We start from the raw sequence: 22,362 nt of genomic DNA on the forward strand, positions 1-22,362 counted from the left end.
AAAACGTCAACAAGTCGTTTTATGCGCTCATTATAAAGAAAGTTTAACGTGTCCCCACTATCAATTAATCACCAAACTTCTTATAAACAAGTCTTACATGTCAGGAGTCTAGATACTTCACTCTCGGAGAGAGGCGCGAATGCTGAAAAAGATGTTACAGCAGCCCCTAGAGGTTGTAGGAGTGCGGTATCTGAGTCTGATGCGTTGTGTGGGCATGTAGAGAATTGACTGCTGATTGCCGCCACTTTGTTCGTAAAAATGAGGCAAGGGTATCCGCAGTAAGGCTGGATGGAGGAGGAGGCAGCTGAGGGTTGAGTAGCGATTTGAAGGTTGAGAAAAGTTTTCGAGTGTCTGTAGTGCTGTTGATTTTGTAATTGTAGAAAGCCGTCTTAGCAACAGTGATGCTGGCTGAGAAGGAGGTTAGGAGTGTCTGGTAGTTTTTAGTTAGTCATCAGTTAGTTTGGATTTGTGCCATTTGGTGCGCTGCGATCGGAGGGTATCATTTAGCCATGGATGAGAGTGTTTGGATCGAGCTGGCCTTGTGGTAAGAGGGCACAGCTCGTCTAGACACGAGCTCAGTGTGGAGCAGAGCGAGTCTGTGGCCTCATTAACCTCCAGAGAGGAGAAGGTGTTGAGTGGAGGTAGAATGAAGTGTCCATTTTTAACTAGTACCCACTGTAAGACAAAGAGGTGGATGCCCTTGAGCAAGGCACCTAACCCCTCACTGCTCCCCGAGGGCCGCCATTGTAGCAGGCAGCTCACTGCGCCGGGATTAGTGTGTGCTTCACCTCACTGTGTGTTCACTGTGTGCTGTTTGTGTTTCAATAATTCACTGATTGGGTTAAATGCAGAGACCAAATTTCCCTCACGGGATCAAAAAAAGTATATATACTTATACTTATACTTACTTAACTAATACGCTTATAAGACCTTTCTTACCTATTTGTAGTAAATTTTGCAGCCCCCCAATCTAAAGCGAGGACCCTGTAGCCTATAGTTCCACAAGCCCAACCTTCTATCTCTATATATCTACTGTATCTATCTATCTAGCTTGGTTTAGCTGTGAGAACTGCACCTTCAAAATTGCTGCAGTGAGCAGGAATCAAACCCCGGTCTCCCTGCTGCAACATTTGCTACAAATAGGTAAGAAAGGTCTTATAAGCGTATTAGTTATCCACCTCTTTGTCTTTTAACAAGCATTAACAAGCTGCTTGTTAACACTTATAAGCTGAATGTTAACTGTTAACAAATATGCTTGTAAGTAACTTAAAAGGCTGCATGTTAATAGTCAGTTAATGTTATTAAAGGATAACAACAGTTAACTAACTGTTAGTAATGAATTGTTAACTGCTTATTATGTGCTGTTAATACCTAATAAGTAAGGGATAATGTATAGAACGCCAGTCATTATTGGGAAAATAAGTCCTGACAGGGTGAACCGGACCCCGACGCGCCAGCGGAGGGGTCTTGTTTCGCCCTGAAGGGACTTATTTTCCCATAATGACTGGCGTTCTATACATTATCCCGCTTATTATATGGCTACTTGCCAAAACGAAAAAATAAACTCCACGTTATGTTACTCTCTTTACACTTATTTGTTACTGTTTCGTCGTGGCTTTTGCTGAGAACCAAATAGTTCGCAACACTCTCAAACTTGATCAAACTTGAATCAAACTTGAATCAAACATTCTTTAGAACACAGCTGATCAACCGTCTGCTTTCACTTTTGAATGAAGTTCCAATGCAAGAAGTGACCGGAATACTTGCGGAGTGATATGATCAGCAGCACAAAACCCGTTGCCATTGACAGCGGTAATTATATGTTTGCAGCGGTAATTACATGAATTTATTTTACCGTAGAACGTTGGGAAATCCCATTCAAGTCAATGGAGCGTTCTACTAGCATTGTGAAGAGCCTTATAATAAGCACATGTTATTCTAAAGCGTTACCAAACATTGTATATGTAAGCAATGTCAAAAGCAGCTATCAGGGAATGTATTGGAGATAAATCGCCTAAATGTTCAGTCCATCCTATGCCTTTCTGCTGACCTCATGCTTAGAGTCTTGTTCCTCAGTTCATTCCAGCGTTGATGTATGTTCTCTAAACGTCTCTGCAGCAGTACAGCATCATCAGAGTGATGTAGAGAGCCCAGTATACGCTGGCCATTCTCATCCAGTGTGTGGAACTGTTCTGTGTGCTCATCCACTTCCCCTTGCAAGTCCTGTATAGAACATAACACAACAGAATACAAGATATATAATAGTTAGTAAGTAAGAAAGTAAGTAAGTAAGTAAGTAAGTCTTTATGGTAATACTTTACGGTAAGGGTACATGAATTATCATGAATTCATGCATTCATTAATTCATGATTTATGCATTACTTGGTTTCATCTCAAATTTTGTTGTATCCTGTGTACAATGACAATAAAGGTAAACTAAAACTTATATCTTATGAATCATCAGGAATTGACATGAGTTCATAGTCTCTCATTCATGACCTCATGCATGAACAACACATCAACTAAAGCATCAGGTACAGTGGGTGCATTATTACAAGTTTTATTATGATAAATTATGATAAATTATGATTATGAAGTTATGATTTCTTAAGCATGATCATCATGATTACTTGAATTTTAGGTTAGTTGCTCATGAATTCATTATGTTTGTGGGCCCTCAACATAAGTTTTGAATAATGGCATGTGTTTAGAGAACTACACTCTTTGACTTGTTCTGGGAAAGGCCCAGCCTGCTATAGCATAATGGTCTCCATCCAAACCGATATGGAGTCAGGCTGCTCTCTGACAACATCACAACCACACTGAGGCATTGACATGTTATAGAAAATATCAGATTCATGCCCCCCAGGTATTCCTTTAAATAACATTAAAATGGATCTGAAAATGTTTTCTACAGGGTAACATATAGTACTACTACTACTGTTTCATGTAATAGCATGCCATGCACTTATAGTTCAATTCTGACGTTGATTTCTGCCCATTGTATAGTGAAAAGACAATTTTAACTTTACTTGAAAGTATCTACATAAGAGTGACATGACACTGTCATGAACTTGTCATAAACCTTATAAACAAGTCAGAAACATTTGTGACATAACTCTTCTGTTATTAACAGGGTTATGCAAAATTCAAATTGCAATTCTGCTTCCTGTTTGCTACCTCAATTGAAATGCAAGTGAAATTCAAGAATTGAATTGGAATTTAGGAGACCACAATTCAATTCTGGAATTTTGTAAACCCTGGTTATTAAGTGTAATTTCTAGCAACAACCTAACAACCACCACTATAATGTCAACCTAGCAACCACCATAGCAACAAACATGATTACCCTAGCAACCACCATAGCAACAGCGTTATTTAGCACATGGCAACCACCATGTGTACCCTAGCAACACCCTAGCAACCATCTTAATTACCCTAGCAACATTACCCTAGCAACAACCTAGAAACCACCACTATAATGTCACCCTAGCAACCACCACCGTTCATTTCTAGTTCCATCCACCCATTTTTGGAGTGACCACTGCTCCTGAGTGTTTGATGTATCAACACAGTTCAAACTCTAAAAATTCGGGCCCGAACTGGTGTATGTTACTTGTAATAAATGGGCTAACTGCCCCTTGTCGTTCTTTCTTAATTCATGTTTTTCATTGCTTTTTTCCCCCATTGAAATTAATGGCGGAATCTTGGCCCATTATGACATCACCGCTCTAGCTCCCAGAGTCACATTAGCCAGTGGCAAGCGGCAGATTTCCTATTGTTCTCTATGGTTTGGCAGTGGAACAGTGGCAACGCTGGCATAACGCTACCGTTGAACAAGCTTGGTTCAACTTTCAAAGCGCAACGCGAGCGTATTCAATTGACAAACCGTTTGTGTTGCTTTGGAATGAGATAAAACTTATTATGGTCTGAGCGTTGCGTTACATTTGCCACTTGCTGCTGGCTGATGTGATCCTCGCCTTAGGGTACGTTTGTAAATTTCCACTCCGAGCGCTCCGAGCACAGTTAACCGTTCGTAAATCCAGAATTATCATGTATTTAATCAGAGCTTCACACTCTCGGAGCGTCCAGAGTGTGTCAGATTGAATTTACAAACGTACCCTTAATTGCGAACACCTGGCAGAGTTCTAAGCCATCTGGCAGCTGAATAAGTATGAAGCTGGGCTGAGCTGGGCTGGGCTGTGAAGGTGTGTGCATGTAACTTTTGACCCGTATGTCAAAAATGAGGTACCATTGGAGTCTTTGGATGAAGCAGAGTTCCATGCCCTTGGAAACGCACAATTAAAATAGAGATTTCATAGCGCAAAGCTTTGGCATAGCAACCACCATATAGACCCTAGCAACCATCAATATAATGTCAACCTAGCAACCAACATATTCTATTGCTTGGATTTACTTGTTGAGACCTGGAGATAGTACTACTGCTGTATGGCGTTGAAATGTAATGGTTAAATATGCTTTAGATACATTAGCACAGGGGTCTCCAACCTTTTTGGGAATGAGGGCTACCTGAAGAACCCGAAATCATATGGAGGGCTACTCATTTGAAACAAACAGACCCCCACCCCTTTTTTGTGAGGGTAATCCTCCTAAATGGTTATGGTTATGCATTTGGCAGACACCTTTGTCCAAAGCGACACATAAATACAAAACAACATAATATTTAAAATTGAACAGGAAACAGATTAGGATGTTGGTCAAATATAATAAGGAGAATAGTAATAATACACAACAATATCAATTCAATCAATAGCCTAATAAAATAAGGAATGAAAATGAGGGGAAAAGCAATAATAAAACAATAATGTCCATTCAATCAATAATATAAAAACAATGACATGGTAAGACTACATTAAGGAGAATATCAATAATAAACAATAATGTCAAATTTATCAACAACCTAATGAAAATAAAACATTATTATACAAACCTTAACACATTAGTGCTTAAACAACTAAGTACATGTTGAACAGGATATAATAACAGAAATAATAGGCCTATGTGATATTTACTTTTAAATTATCAATATTATGTAGGCCTATAAGTCTTCATATATTAAGCAACTGTGTTTTCATCTGATTCATCTGAATACTTTAATACCAATATGCAACACTACTCAACATTTTTGTTCAGTTTGTTCATTACAAAGTTTGCATGGGGAATATATTTTTAAACAAAAAAAGCAATCTTTTTGTGCAGTTAATAATTTAGGTTACAATTTTTAGCATTACCCACTATTATGAATTCAGGGGTTGTTGTTCTGATTTCAGATGAAAATTCGGTCTTAACATTTCAATATTAATCGCCCACACCACCCTTATGAAGACGCCTTTTATAGTTACTGCACACCAATTTCTCCATGATCTGACAAAAAAAGGTTTTGCTTTTCACCAAAAAAAACCCATGCATGCCACAAAATGTTCAGCGCTATTGCTACACCAGCGCTATTGCTACACCAGTAGCTTAATATGCAAGTTTTTTCGCTTAATTTACCTTCATTTAACAGCCGTATTGTTATTGTGTGGTTTACGTAGGCTTAACATAGGCTAACATTAACAATTCATGTGGATGTCTTGTAAGCCTATGATGTTCGGTTCAGTTTGTTAGGCAAAACGTTAAAAAAAAAAAGTCTGTTTTTGGTGCACTGATGACAGTCAGGATCAACTCTAACTTGCCAACTAGTATTGTTCAGTTCATGTATATAACATGCTTTAATTGCTACCTGGATAATTTCCGCGAATATTATTAAGGTAAGATGAATGATAAGATCATAAGCTGTGTTCGGTGGGTTAACTAACGGCATCGCGGCAGTTACAGCTGTTGAACAATCTCCGTGGAAACTATAGAATTTTCGTGCCGGCAAATCCCTTTCAATGTAGTAAATCCCTTAACGTTTTTCCTTAACTAAGGAAACCATTTAAGGTATTCTGTGCAACACCCTTAAAGAAATCCCTTACCTAGCCTTAAAGGGATATTCCACCATTTGGGGAATTACACTAATTTTCCACCTCCCCTTGAGTCAAACAATTGATTTTTACCTTTCTTCAGTTCATCCAGCCGTTCTCTGAGTCTGGCGATACCACTTTTAGCTCCAACCTAGCATAGATCATTGAATCGGATGAGACCATTAGCATCTCGCCTGCTAGCATCACGTTTAAAAGTGACTAAGATTTTTGGTAATTTTCCGTAAACAATGCGCCCAGGGGTGTGGCAATTAACACACTAGGGAAGGGCCTGGCACATTGTCTAAAAATCGCTATTGTACACCTGGTCAGAAGTCTATGGCGAGTTGTGAATATGTTATTTTAAGAGCGCATTGTCAACAGTCATATTGGTAGGTGCACGCACCATCCTTCTATCATTCATGAACGTACACCAGCGCACGTCCATGCAAAACATTACATTAACTTATTCAACAAACATTTCATAAAATCAGGGAAAGTGTTTGAACAGTCTTGTCCTGCTGATCTTATCCCTTCATCTGTCAACCCCCTTCCTGAACTCACTGTGTGTCACACTCAAGTCAGATGAAAAACTTGCAACATGCTCAAGAGAAGTTCTTTCCCAAAATGTCAAGTCAAAATCCAGAGAATCAGTCAAACAGCAAGCCCGAGTCAACAGTACAGATGCCCATTCGGGAGAAAAGAGCAAACAAATCCAACAGCAAAATCCAGAGATTAAACAGTCCAGGTTAAAACAGAGGCAAAATTCAGCAAGGCAGTATAATCCAATTATGACTTGAGAAACACAGGGATTCAAAGAGATTCATCAAAGACACTGACGAGGATGGCCAAAACAGACCTGGCGCCGGACTGTTGACAGGGAAATTAAAAATGAAAAGCTAAGCTGGGGAAGGCTGCAGAAGATAGCAGAAGAGGCGAGAACTGGTGTTGGCCTTATTAGCAAAATTGCATGAAGAGGATTAATCTCTCTAATCTCTAGCAAAGACACAGACAAAGAGCAGAGTTTAAATACACTAACACAATGAGGAAATGAGACACGTGGCCACAGGCAAAAAAGGTACAGGTTAATTGGATAACAAGAGGATTGGGTAACAAGTGACTAACCAAAGACAAAAGTTGCAAAGTTTATTCTTATTTTGGCTCTTTTTTTTACGCGCCAAGGGGTGTGGCAATTAATGAGGGATCTGGTGCGTTGTCTACGCATTACGCCACTGACCAAGAGAAACCTGGTCAGAAGTCCATGGTGAGTTAGAACGGTCAGAGTCTAAACGGTTCTCATAATTCCCATTTTGCCTGCCTGCTTTCTTTTCATATATGAATCCAACGACTCTAGCCTCATTTGTGCCACCTTGATTGCATATTATGGACACTAATTTGACAATTAAAGGATGTAATGACATGTTGCTATTTTGACATTTCTGTTTGCTATAAAAAATGAACAATATAGCCTATAGCCACCTAACACAGTGGCGTTTTAAATAGCAAGATGCAAGATCATATGATTCATGTTATGCTTAGCTTAAGGAGAACGAATCATTGAAGACTCACTAACTCGATTCTACAAAGGCAAGGTGCCTAGATAGGCCAGCACTTTTTGGCCAGCTCCAAACTGTAGGCGAGTGAGTGCAGGGCAGAACTGAACTTTTAGCCTAAATGACGACAGCATAACTCCACCACCTCCTTGTCCTTGTTGCATTTATGATTTCATTATAACTTTCTTATACTAAATAGAAAATGCAAACAATGACATGCCCAACCCTGGAACTGACTGATTGTCTCTCTCTCTCATGCATGCGCACTCTAAGTAGCCTACGTTCCAAATTATGTTTTATGGTAGCCTTAGGTAACGTTCAAGTTAGATCTGCTTCATGAAGGAGAGTGAGAGGACACCTGTGCTGTGTGATAAATAGGTCCATCTCTTCTCACAGTTTCAATGCACGATCCAAATAATAGTTTCATATTTGTTAGTCAACTTTGCAAAATACATTCAGGGCTACACTGAAAACATTCGGGGCTGAAGCCCCGGCAAAATCGGCTGGCGACGCCTCTGCTTCTCTCATACACAAACGTGCACCGGCACACATCCATGCAAAACATTACGAATTACACGATTACAATGGGAAATAAAGATATTACGAAATACATCTCACAATGAGTAGTTATTCACCATCATTGGCAAATTGGTAATGATGGAGAGAACGTTGAATTGAATGAATGAATTGAACGTTTTACTACAACTATCATAGGGCTAGTCCACACATACGAAACCGATCTTTTTTTCCTCCGTCTTCCCTGAAACCGCATCAACAATATTTGCGTCCAAACGGATCCATCTCAACACGACTCAACACGTTACTTCATACCCCAGGCCTATAGGTGGCACTGTTTCTTTACAGAAATTGACCAAAGTTTGCGCTTTAAAAACAGACAGAATAGGCTACGGCGAAATGGCTAGTGCAAGGAAACCAGAATTGTTTGTGTGGACTGATGGTGAACTGTCAACTGTAGTCAACTGTAAAACTAATAAACTTTATTTTACGGTTTGTGAAGGGTGCAGTCCCGTCCTTTATTTGGCTAACAGGCCTACTAATCACCTTTACTTTCTTTGGATGTAGGATAGTCCGTGATTCACATTAGTTTTGGCTATCACCGCAATTAGGCTACTAAACGCAAGGTTTACCCAAGTTCTAGGCTATTCTGTCGCCACATTTATAATATTGCTATAAAACCTTCGTTTAGTAACAGTCAATACGTTTGCCTGCATAAATCGGCGCGATTTGCATTCAGTGTGCTACCATCGGCTTAACGTGAGTTCTAAGCGCCTTTGTATGCTTATATCTGATTTCACTGACTGAATGCATGTATATATGTTGTAAGACATGTAAAATAAATGAATGACACTGGCACTACGCACAAATTAATGTAGCCTAAACTTACACCGCGACTTTCCTAATAACTTAAGTTTCTCGTCACTGACAGTAGCTAGAATGCATTAAAAAAACACCGTGAAAAACAGTGTTCAGTCCACCAAGTCATAAGCTATCGGTGCCATGCATAGCACCAGTTGTGATATTTATCTTAATGGAGTGTAATCGAGGTAATGTCATGTATGAAAACTAGTATTGTTAGGCAATACTATAAGTGCAAGTCCAGGGCAGTTGAGGTGTGGCGATGACATCATCGATACACAAGCAGGATGTGCGGTTTCGCTGTCTAAACGAATTCAAACGGGCTACGGTTTCAGATTTCTCCACTCTGGGACCAGGTTTCAGAAAAGTGCGGTTTCGGGCAGTGCGTTTACAGGATTCGTTTGGACGCTCGGCCAAGAGGAAGCAAAACCTCTGCGTTTAACCTAAAAAGTGTCTCCGTGTGGACGGGCCCTTAGTCAGAGAGATATTCTTCCTCAAAGTCATGTTGACACTACTTTCTATAATGCAAGTAAATGGGTAGATTACGGTCTATGGGTAGATAGATAGCGCTGTTGCTGATCTAGTTAATCTACCCATTCCTGGACAGGAAATGACTTCCATACAAACACCCTTGTTCATTTCAGTTTACTTCCTGGTTGGTTTGATGGTCAAAAAATAATGATAAAACAATGTTTTTTATTTTTTTTCCCAGCTACTATATTTTCTGAACGTCTTTGACACATTCCGGGCGCGACAAAAAATGACAATAACATTGGTTATACTGCATGGATCCGAAAACCACTTAGCGTGATCCCTGAACCCCCCCGTTTCGATAGACACCAGTGGCAGTGTAAGTGTAAGTCTCTTTAAGTTAGTCATTTCCCAAGGTTGAGACATCTCTCTATCAAGGCAGCAAACCTTCCATTTGGAACAGACCCTTTGACTGGGTTAGTTATGACTGTATTAATTGTACATTTGGGACGCTGCTGCTGTAGTTTTGTGCTTCACCCCATCATGTGGAGCCGGGTGTGCATAATCAGACTGCCTCCCAAAGCACTGCTTCTGAGAAGGACTTTGTGACTTCTGAAGATACTTCTTTGCTTTCTTTATTACAATCAGGAGAGCTAAAAATTAAATTTGAAAATTGATATTTTGGGTAACAACCCAACATAATAAGACATAAGTAGAATGAGAAGAAAAGAGAGAAAAGCAATGAATGCCTATTCAGCCTCCCTGCCTAGCTCCTAGTAGGTGATGAATAATAAGTAACGTTAAAGGTAGAAACACATTGAGGGCTACAAGCTTTGCTGACACTTTATAGAAAATATATATATGACACTTTTAAATATAGGCTACAAGCTTTGCTGCTTGGACACTTAAATATAGAAAATATATTATATGAACATGAGATTTGTTTAGATGGAGACTATTTTTGATAGACATACTCATACAATCAATAAAATAGATAAAATGTCATAAAATTAGCGATTTAGGGCATTTTCACATATAGTACCTTTAAAAAGAACCAAACTCAGGACCAGAAAGAGGACCAAGAGGACCAGAAAGAGGACCAAAACAAAAGGGACTCAGTTCTTATTGTATTCACATTGTGAGTTCATTTGAACGCCCCCCACCCCCCACCCACCCCCCATCCCCAACACACACACTTACACCATCATCATCAGGACTCAGATCTCTTTCTGGTGCACTTCAGCTCTGATGGGGCCTCAGTTTTTTTCATGTTCACATAATAACCAGTGTTGTATGTAATGCGTTACAAAGTAACGAGTTACAGTAACGTGACTACTTTTTTCGAGTAAAAAGTAGTGTAACGTGCTACTACTGAACATTTGGTAACGTAACGTAGTTCCTTTTTCATATCGGCACAACGTTACTTTTCCTAGGGACAGATTTGACAGCGACGCTGCTTTCTCAGCTGCGCGCTTACGCAATAGGCACAAGCTCCACACGGCAGCCTACGTGACAGAGGCTGGTAGCATGAAGTGCAATCATAGCTCCCATAGATGGCTCCACACGGTACGTGACAGAGGCTGGTGGCAATGAAGAGCAATCATAGCAAGCGAGACGCAGCCAACGCTAACTTCTGAGGGATGGTGGTATTCACATTACTTCGAACTTGTTGAAACTAAGGGGAGGAATGTGAGTGTTAGTTGTTCTACACTGTGTCCTGATTTTGTCCCCTGCCGTTAACTCAACTGCCAGCCTATTGATACGATTTGCACTAGCTTTGCACCAAATTTCGGAGGAGCGCCTGTTTAATGAAAGAGAATAAGGCTATAAAAGAAGCCCTCATTTATTGTGTTTTGTGCCCAAGATGTATCGAAGCTATGTCATTTGATATTGTTTTATAGGGCTTTAGGCCATCCTTAAAAATATTTTCGTTTGCCGTAACCCGACCGACCCTGTCAATTTAGAACCGACCCAAATATTTATTTTTTTCCCCTTTTAGTCCTAACCGACTTGCCGTTTGTAAACTTATGTTAATACCGACCGATTGTTTTTTTTACTCTAAACAACCAATACAAATGCAATAAAATAATATTTATTTTAGTAGGCCCAAGTATTGTGAATATAAATTGCCTACATGCAAACGCGTGGCTCATAAAAAAAAAAAAAAAACCTGTGGCGCCATCTCTACACCATTGGTTTTACGCATGTCACACTATGGCCTACGCCGTTTCATTCACACAAACTGATAACGCTTTTACTTGGCACGAAGTTCTGGAAGAACTGTGGCCAGATCTTTTTTTCATCCCTCCTCCCCTAGTCTAACGGTGACCGTGTCGGAGTATTGAAATTGGTTGTGGTCTATTCAGCATTTCTCAAAATATGGGTCCACTTAACATGGAGACTGCTGGTCCGCTGGAGTCGCGGAGTGAAATTAGGCCCGGTGCTTCATCTGATAATTTGCTGCGCAGTTGATCAAGAAACCGCTGGATCGACGAAAAAAAAGAAAACAAACGCTTGCTATCGATGTCATTAAACATGGAGCCCTACAATTAAGTGGTGGTATGAGCATTCATTCAGTGCTGGCGTCTCTTGCGCCGAGAGAAACTGAAACTAATCGATAACGTTGGTATCAAAGCTCCGCTTCAATCTGTTGGAAGGCTATTTATTTATTTAACGAAACTTAATAGAACGGCGTTGTTTTTTTGGAACTTCCTTAGAAACAGAGCAGAGACTGTATAATACACTGTATAGCATTGAGTATTGTATAGTCAAATTTCAATATAACGTGGCCAAGAGCTATTGTAGCCTTCTTTCTGGGTACATGTAGATGAGCCCTATGACCCAAAAGTCTGCCATGACCGGCCTCAGGTCAAAGAAGTTTGAGAAAGGCTGGTCTATATAACCTGCATCAGAATGAGGTTTGCAATGGTGCCTGAAGGCACGGGTTGAAGACCCAGTCAGTTACGCCGCGATATGCACATTTGTGTAAATTCATTCCCACGTAATCACCATGACCAAAATTGTACTTTTTTTTTTTACTTTGAATCTTGAAAAAAAATATTGACCTACCTACCCACCCATTTTTAATTTTTTTTGGCTGTTACTGCAAACAAAAATATTTTTAAGGATGGCCTTAGTGGTGGTGTTAAAGCCTATAAGCCCAATGTTTTCTTGTCAAGTGCTCTGTTTGTGGCATTTTTTTAAAAAGAGCACAAAAGAAATACCCGTTATGTCCTCCATAGTAGAACTTTATGTAGGCCTACACATTTAGGAACAGATATTGGGTTTTGCCCAAAGTCGAGCAACATAAAAGTAACGTAAAAGTAACGAGTAACGTAAAAAGTTACTTTCCATAGAGGGTAACTACGTAAAGTAGCGGGTTACTTTTTGAGAAGTAACGAGTAACAAGCAAACACTACTTTTTAAAAGTAACTTCCCCAACACTGACAAGAACTAATAACTAATACTTACCTTCTCTTCTTTCGGTGTCCGAAACAGACTAAGGACTAGTGCACACCAACCACCCTTGCCTAGTGTGCTCCTAGCAAATGTCCTTGGACAACAAGCTAGATAGATAGATAGATACTTTATTGATCCCCAAGGGGAAATTCAACCCCTCAGGGCCCGAGTTCGCTTCCAGAGGGATGTAAGAGACTGCAACATAATGTGTTTCACGGAGATTTGGTTAACTTCAGAGGTCCAGGACCATGCGATTCTACCAGATGACACATTCTCCGTTTTTTGGGCGGACAGGACAGAAGAGTCAGGAAAGTTCAAAGGAGGAGGTGTGAGCTTAATGACTAACTACAGCTGGTGTAATCCAAGAAATATATCCATCACCACGCTGCCATCCTTCTTCTCCCGAAGTATAAACGTCTAAAGCAGGAAGCTCTGGCTGTGAGAGAAGTGAGACGGTGGACTGACCAATCAGAGGTCATGCTGCAAGACTCATTGACTGATGTTGACTGGGACATGTTCAGGATGAGCTCTGACAACATCGATGAGTTCACCGATGTGGTGACAAGTTTCATTTCACAGCTGACTGATGAAATTATCCCCAAGGTAACTGTGAAAGTGTACCCAAATCAGAAACCTTGGGTTGATAGATCTATCCGGGAGGGTTTGAACGCACAAACATCTGCATACAACAATGGCCTGTTATCTGGTGACATGACATCCTACAAAGTGGCCTCCTACCAACTGCGTAAAGCAGTGAAAGCGGCGAAGAAGCAGTACAGAGAGAAGGTGGAGACGCACTTAGGAAATCGCGACTGCAGGAGTGTCTGAAGTTGATGACTGACTACAGAGGACAATCGGACAACTCGGCAGATGTGGACCCTACACTGGTAAATTACTTGAACTTAACTAGGCTGTTATCCCTGCAGCCAGTTTTAACAACGGTGCTACGTGCAATCTGTCCGAAGACCAGTCAATCTCCGTCTCTGAGCATGACGTGAGAAGAGCGCTTAGAGGAGTGAACAGCAGAAAGGCTGCTGGCCCAGATGGCATTCCTGGGCGGTTGTTAAAATCATGTGCTGACCAGCTTGCACCAGTGTTAACAGCAATCTTCAATCTGTCTCTAGCCCTGCTGGCTGGCTGGCTCTGTCGTGGGAGCCGAACTGGAGTGCATCACTTCAATATCAGACAAAAGGACCCTGAACAAACTGATCAGCATCTTGGACAATGAAAGTCATCCACTCCATAGCACTATTGTAAAGCAGAAGAGCCTGATCAGCTGGAGACTTCGCTCACTGTCATGCACAACTGATAGACTGAGGAAGTAATTTGTCCCCAGGGCCATTGAACTGTTCAACGCTTCACTTAAGGGTAGAGGAGAGATAGACTTCTCTGCATAGTCTGTTTACATGCTATATTAGCACATTTGCACAACCCCTCCCTCCCTCCTGGACTGTGGCCGTACTTGATGCTTAATTGCCTTATTCTCAATACTTGACAATGGCTCAACCTATTCTTGCACTGACATAGTTTTGTTATATTATCTTGTCTACATTATACAGTATTCTCTTATATGTCCAAATTACTATCCCCACCCTTTCAACTGTATATTGCATCTTGCTTGTGTCTGTTGAGGGGTCCACGACCATGGCACCCTTGGCAGGGACAACAAGGAAGCGATCATCCTCAGCTGCACTGAATTACAGGCTCAGTCCCTGCCCTGTCATGCTTGATCATCCTTAAGCATCCTTAAGCACACTATGTTGATATTTGATATAGTTTTTATAGTATATTTAGTATTTAGTATCATGTTTATCTTCTACTGTTTCTATTGTACAGTGGAGTTTTTCTTATATGTATATTACTTTTTCTGCTGTAAGTTCATGTTGTGTGTGATGTCTGTATGCTACTGAGACCTTGAATTTCCCCTTGGGGATCAATAAAGTATCTATCTATCTATCTATCTATCTATCTATCTATCTTTAAATATCTTGGAGTAGTCATCTATGAGGACCTTTCATGGACATCACACATCTCCAACCAACCTGGTACGGAAATAGCAACTCTCAGGATACGAAGGCCTTGCATAGAGTTATTAGGTGTGCAGAGAAAATCACCAACACTGCACTTTCTGGACTTCAGGACATCTACACTAGCCACTGCCTGTCAAGGGCAAAAATGATTTTAAAGGACTGTCATCACCCTGGCCATAATATTTTTCTGGAAAGCGGCTTCGATCTCAAAAGGCCTTGCACAGCTGGGAGTTGCAGTCGCAATCCCCATTTCACTGCTTTTTGTTCCACAAATTAGGGGTTAGGTGCCTTGCTCAAGGGCACTTCAGCCGTGATCAAAATAGTATATATACTTATATACTATATACTATATACAAATTATGCATGTGACAAATAAATTCTTGTATCTTGAATCTCTGCGGGTCTCAGCCCTGCTTTGGATTATGGGCTATGTAGTTGCTCTGGGTTAGTTATGTATTTTCATCATCATTCATTATCAGGTTGAAATAATTATCATAACCCATAATTGGTGTGGTGATTTTGTTTTTGTTTTTTTCTGAAATATAAATATTATAATATATTTTCAGATTAATTCTGATCTAAAGTTATTGCAAAAATCCTCTTGAAATGTCAGTCATTCAGTGGTAGGCCCGCCCCACCTAGTAAATGTTGCCATGTCCAACTTTAGCCCGTTAACTGCACTGTGCAGTCTCTCGTATATGTTTGCAATGAGAGTTCGACAAAGAGATAATAGCCTAGCAGATCACGAAAAAATGGTGAGCAATACAATCCAAAATTTGCTGATTTCTACATTGTTAATTACAAATAGCTTGGATGAAAAGATATTCAGCTTAATGTTAATGCTAGAACACACTTGTTTGGCTGTAGCCAATTTAATGTTACAGATGTCTGTAGGCCTATCATGAGCCTAGTGATAATAGTTTTTTTTAGGCTATTTAATAAACGACATGTTTTGGCAATGGCAAGTCAAGTAGGGCAAAACAGACCAGCCTACAATGCAAAATGTGAAAGAGAACCCAGGGCGATTTGTATTCACAATGCACAGATAGTAGTATACCGGCTTACTGACTTCAGTTGGGGTATTGATATAGGCTATGTGTGTCTGTGTGTGTGTATTGCAAGATGTATATCAAAAAATGTGTGCTTGTAAATAGTGCATCATTTTACAAAATTGTGGGCCCATTTACTAAATTGTGTCAAATGAATGCACTAAAATGAGTGCACTATTTACTAAAATGAGCGCATAATATACTATATCTTGTGCACAATCTAGTAAAATGAGATCATAATTGAGTAAAACGAGTACACAGTTTGGTCAAATGAGTGCACATTCTCATGATACACACACAAAAAAAATTCTTGCAATGACGCCTCCAGGGCTCCGTATTGAACTAATGTAGCATAACTAGCCTACTCATTTTCTTCAATGCAAAAACACTTAATAAAGAAACAACTGTTTGTAGCCTATATTCTACTCAGACCAACCTCTGAAATGTATAAAACTGAACTGGCAGACATCGCATAAAAAATATCTAGCCTATCACAAACAGTTGAATTTGGTGAAGCCTTATATTATCTCTGACTTTTTTCTGTCTCAGCAGCAAGTGAGCTAGCCTAGTTGGTTATCTTGCACAGATGCACTGTAAAACTCTGAGCAAGACATCATCTCACGCTACTATCAGCGTAATATAGGCCTACGTGATTTACAGTGGCTCAAATGAAAAGTGCATTTCGCTGGGATAGTGATGATGGCAGCAAGGCTTCTCTTTATCTCATACTAATCGTGCATTCTTCATTCATAGTCTAACTTATTATACATTTGCACTGAGTTGATTCTCAATAATACGGAACAAAATGCGTTCCGTATCAGTTCAATACGCAACACATCTTTTTCCTTTCAAATACGGGACGATTCCGTATTTTACAGAACGGTTGGCAACCCTAGTTGTGCCTAATGCCACGATGTGCCAGGTGTAAGATAGGGCTCTCACTAATATAAAATAGCATAAGTTCTCTATCAACAAACTGATTGTCAAAGCAAAATAGATCAGCCAAAAATGTTCGGACAGACTGCTATAGAATACTGTAGAAAGCCCCGAAATTGCTTGTTTGGTTTTTTGTAATACAAATAATATGTATTATTATTATTAGTAGTAGTAATAAAAAGAAGGAAAAAACAAACAAACAACAAAGGGTAGTAATGACAAGAATAATAACAATACAAGGAATGATGTTGAACTACATACAGTATACTTTGAACTTTGTGATGCCAGTTTCAGTGCAAAATGAAGGAATGGTAGAAGTCTCATTTGTCATTACTGAAGGACAGTTAAAAGCCAGTCTACAGAAATCATGCAACATGGTAATATGACACCTCAAACTGCCACTTGCAATTATACAACTGCAACTGTATCCACTGTGCACTCCACAGTACCGTTATTAAAAGGGTGCCACATCCTTGAAATCTACCTTCACCACTAAATGTATTTCATACATCATGAATTGTAGAGTGCATACTGTCGCTTAAAATCATAAGCAAGAATAAAGCAATCAGATCAAACCTTAAAACAGTATTTCTTCTTACGTAGCATGTCCAAGTGATGGTGAACATAACACAATAACAGAATAATCTTACAAAAATGTACATCGTCTACTGTATATGCCTGTGTGTGTGTGTGTGTGTGTGTGTGTGTGTGTGCGCGCGCACCCGCAACTTCAGACATAGAGCTGTTTGACAGAAAAACACTGATTCTGTTGTTTTTCCTTTGGGTGGGTGCAACTCAGAGACACAGGGTCAAGAAACATCCCACGACATACTGGGAGTTCTTTATATTCTACTGTGTTGGTACTACATAGATACAAAAAACACATTCCAAACATATCTCACAAGGGAAACACAAATGGGATGGAAACCATAGACTTTAACATATTTACAATGTACACGATGACCTGTATTTAAGTGCAGAGATGAAAAAATATGGTTATTTTTAATAAGGTAAGAGGCAGTGCCTATTATTGGTGCCTTTTGTTGGGCTCCTTTATTACTGGCCCTCCTTGAATGTTTTTCAAACATTCTTCTCTGCAATGTGGCTTCACTTCAGGTGACAATCCTATTTGTTTTAGTCAATTGAATAACATCAGAGGCAATCATATTCAGGCAGTCACTTATTTTAAAAATGTAATTGAGACCATTTTATCACCACAGATAAATCATCATCAGCACAGCAGACATTTCAACTTTTCATGTTTGGGCTCTGTAGTGATTTAAAGTCCAACTGGGGTTGTATACAAAGATATCAAGTCACTGCTTGCTAGTAGCCAGTTTTTGCAGACTTTGATTGCAGTTGTTTCCAACAATGTAAAAAACCCTACATTTACAACAGTTTACAAGGGGCAAGATGGCCATGGCCGTCGTGGACGCTGTGAAATTTCAGCCCTGGTCATAATGCTTTATGAATGCAGTCATAATTATGTATAAGTTGCTATATAGACTTATGTTGATGATTATGAGGCTTTATGAATACTTTATAACCCTTTATGCATGTGTTTATAATGCTTTATGGATATTGTGTTCATAGAAAGTGTTACCGAAATGGGTACCCGAGATTAAGGCTTTTTGGCACAAAGCTTTCTCCAATATGATGTATTGTTTGTAGTCATTGTGGTGCCCCACACATGCCCCACTCTCCTCTAACAGACAGAACCTAATTATGAGATACGTAAGGGATAATGTATAGAACGCCAGTCATTATCGGGAAATAGGTCCCGACAGGGCGAATTGGACCTCGACGCGCAGCAGAGGGGTCTTGTTCCACCCTGAAGGGACCTATTTCCCGATAATGACCGGCGCTCTATACATTATCCCGTTTATTACACGGCTACTTGCCAAAACGAAACAATAAACTCCCCACGATATGACTCTTTAGCCTACATAGCCTAGGCTATAGCCTATTTGTTACCGTTTCATCATGGCTTTTGCTGAGAAACAAATAGTCCACAACAGCACACGGTGAACTTGAATCAAACATTCTTTAGAACACAGCTGATCAACCGTCTGCTTACACTTTTGAATGAAGTTCTAGTCCTTGCGTGAATTAGAAGCACAAAACCCATTTTGTGACCAGTCTGTTACTGAGATACTTAGTAACGGTCTGTTATTGAGAATTAGCAGACCACCAAACGTTGGGAAGGCCCATTCAAGTGAATGGAGCATTCTGCAGCATTATGAAGAGCCGTGTAATAAAATAATGATAGGACATTGATAAGACAAGATGAACTATTACACATAAGTATTATAATCAATATGGTATCCCATGCAACCTTTAAAGTTTTGCCCTCCTTGACAAGTAACAACAACTGTAAATCTGGCTAGATTTATGTTACCATGGATGGCATTGATGTAATAGATTTGTTGCAGTGTTTTACAACTGATCTATTCTAATTCATCACAATTACCTGCAATTGTTCAAGGATATATTGCTGTGAGGTAGGCTGTTGCTCTTTGTATGTGGCATCTTGAAGTACATTGGCTGTAGTCTCTGCCTCTGTGAGCCAGTTCACAAAATGTTCTAGGTCCAGATAGAATTTCTGAAGAAACCGTAGAGCCGCCTCCAGAGCAGCCTCCCTTTCACCAACACTAAACATACACACATAAATACACAAACAATTGATACAATTTAAGCCAATCCCTAAGATCTGTAGTAGAGTGCAAAGAGAGGACCATGAAAAGACTCACCGCTTGTTGATGATGGAAAGACTCATGTTGATGTTATCACTTAACTGTTTTACTTTATGAGTATCATCATGAGTGTAGAGTGTGATAAGCTTTTGTGCAAGCTGATTGGTCTTATCCACTTGTGGCTGCCACTGCTGTATTGCCTTCATCAACAGCTAAAGAAAACAAACCAGACAAACAAAACAAATTTTCACTCCTAGTGACCAGGCTTGTGCAAAATTCCAGAATTGAATTAAAACTGGCTCTTAAATTCCAAATAAATTATTGAATTTCACTTGCATTTCAATTGAGGTAGCAAACAGGAAGCAGAATTGCAATTCAAATTTTGCACAACCCTGCTAGTGACCTACGGTTAGGCAATAGTGCCTAAACAACCATCATATACAGTACTATATGAAATCTATATCCATCCAAAAATATGAGCTCTTAATGATTTTCAAGTGCAACACATGTATGGAGCTAATCCAGAGACTCTAAACAGTTGAAACAGTTTTGAAATTTGCTTAGACACGGTGGGCAACAAATCTCTGAATGTGACTGAACATCAAAGAGAAAATACCAGAGAATCTTCACATCTCTTTCTTAACTCATTGAATGCCAAGCTGTTTTTTCGGAAGCTTTGTCCTAGAGTGCCAGCAATCTAGACCATTGTTGATTATTTTTGTACAGCCACAGCATATTCTGTGTTATAGCTATGAACACATACAATGGCTCGTTTGAAAGGTGAGACTTTTAGCTCTCAGTGGGTGCAAACCGTGTATTTCTACACGCCTCTGTTCCTGAGAAATCCCAATCTAACCAGTGGCTAGTTTTCATCAAAATCACTGTTTTTTTTCTAGAAATGGAGATATAACGTCTTTCATGAAATATGAGCTTAAAGTCTCACCTTTTAATCGAGCTATTGTATGTGTTCATAGCTATAACACAGAATATGCTGTGGCTGTACAAAAATCATCAACAATGGTCTAGATTGCTGGCACTCTAGGACAAAGCTCCCGAAAACAGCTTGGCATTCAATGAGTTAATGCAGCCCGCTCTAGGTACTTTTCATAACTCATCAACTGCTCTAATTCTAGGCCGAAAACACTCTTCAGGACGGTCAATAAACTCCTCAAACCTGACCCCAAACACCTGAGCTGTGCCAGGCTTTCATACATTTCTTTGAAGACAAAATTTATCAAATCTACCATTGTTTTCAACCTTCTGCCTCCTCTGAGCCCTAAACTCACCCACTTTACACCTGTTGACCTGTTGACCCTTACTTTCTTAAATATCCTCACTAAATCTAACCACTCCTCCTGTCAGCTTGACCCTGCCCCCACCCCCTACTCAAGGCATGCACCACAGCCATCTGTGAACTAATGGCTTTACTGGTTAGCTCTAGCCTCGGCTGTGGTGTTACCCCTGCTCTCAGAACTACTGCAATTACCCCCATTTTAAAGAAGCCTGACTCAGACCTCACTTCACATACCGTCTATTTAAAACCTCCCCTTTCTGGCCAAAGTACTAGAATAAGAGGCTGCTTCACAACTTCACTCCTTTCTGCTCTTGGGTGCTCCTTGTTGGTGCCCCCCACCCAATCCCAATCCTCCCCCACCTTTTTTATGCAGCCCTTGCCACTTAATCTACTAAACCCCTCTTCTACTGCACCCCCATTAATGCACAAATAGGCTGACACCAGACATAATTTCACTTATCCTTTCTCACTGCCAATATACTGTATGAGCACTTCCAATCTGGTTACACATCACAGCGCAGAGACTGCACTCCTGTGAGTAATAAATTACCTTCTCCTGCCTGTTGATAACAGTTCAACAACCATTCTCATCCTCCTGGACTTAAGCGCTGCATTTGACACGGTGAACCATAATGTTCTCATCTCCTGCCTGTCAGACATAGCCCTCCAGTGGTTTCGGTCCTACCTCTCCAACAGACAACAGTTTGTCACTCTGGGTCCACACAAGTCTTCCACATCCCCTTTCACTCGTGGTGTATCCAAGGTTTCTGTTCTTGGGCCCTTCTTTATATATATATGTCCTGCCTCTTGGCTAAGTCATATGTAGACGTCGCCTTCAGTTTAATTGATATGCCAATGACATCCAATTATATCTCACTATGTCAATGTCAATGTCAATGTCAATTTTATTTATATAGCGCATTTACAGACGGCTCAGCTGCACCAAAGTGCTTCACAATAAAGTGCAATAAATAAATACAGGAAGGCACAAAAACAAAAAGGGCTACAGTTAAAATAAATTAAGAAATGCAGAACTACTACATCCTCCCTCACCAACCCTGACTCTGACTTAAAGCTATGGATGCTATGGATAACATTCTAAAACTCAACACAGATAAAAACCGAAATCCTTCTTATCAGCCCCTAATCTCAAAGGTCCAAATAACATAGTTTCAGTCTTCAGAAACCTCGGCATACTGCTTGACCCCTTAGTTTCGATCCCCACATTAAATCCCTAACTATGACTGCATTATTTCACCTTCAGAACATTGCCTGCCTTCGCCCCTTCCTTTGTACCTCTGATGCACAAACCTTGGTCCACTCCTTAATTACATCCCGCCTAGGCTATTGCAACTCCCTATTCATTGGCCTCTCCACTAAATCACTTCAAAGACTACAATATATTCAGAACTCCGCAGCCAGACTACTCACTCATACCAAGAGTTCTGCTTACATCACCCTATCTGATATCATCACATCTAACCAAAATCTCCTCTCTATCCACCACACCAGACTCTCTACCCTGGGTGGCAGGTCT

The 22,362-nt window shown here is 40.1% G+C and overlaps 1 protein-coding gene across 10 annotated transcripts in view; it reads right to left on the minus strand.

The window, feature by feature from the left end:
* Positions 1-22,362, minus strand: part of dmd (dystrophin) — a 493,723-nt gene that overhangs the window by 148,507 nt on the left and 322,854 nt on the right. For all 10 annotated transcript variants that reach the window (XM_048268223.1, XM_048268225.1, XM_048268222.1 and 7 more), the window contains 3 exons: positions 19,589-19,743; positions 19,309-19,489; positions 2,051-2,223 (listed from right to left, as the gene is read on the minus strand). In XM_048268223.1, the coding sequence (XP_048124180.1) occupies positions 2,051-2,223; positions 19,309-19,489; positions 19,589-19,743 (509 nt within the window). The remainder of the gene's footprint in view (positions 1-2,050; positions 2,224-19,308; positions 19,490-19,588; positions 19,744-22,362) is intronic.

The sequence above is a fragment of the Alosa alosa genome, chromosome 17 (assembly GCF_017589495.1).
Source record: "Alosa alosa isolate M-15738 ecotype Scorff River chromosome 17, AALO_Geno_1.1, whole genome shotgun sequence".
In the NCBI taxonomy this organism is placed as follows: Eukaryota; Metazoa; Chordata; class Actinopteri; order Clupeiformes; family Clupeidae; genus Alosa; species Alosa alosa.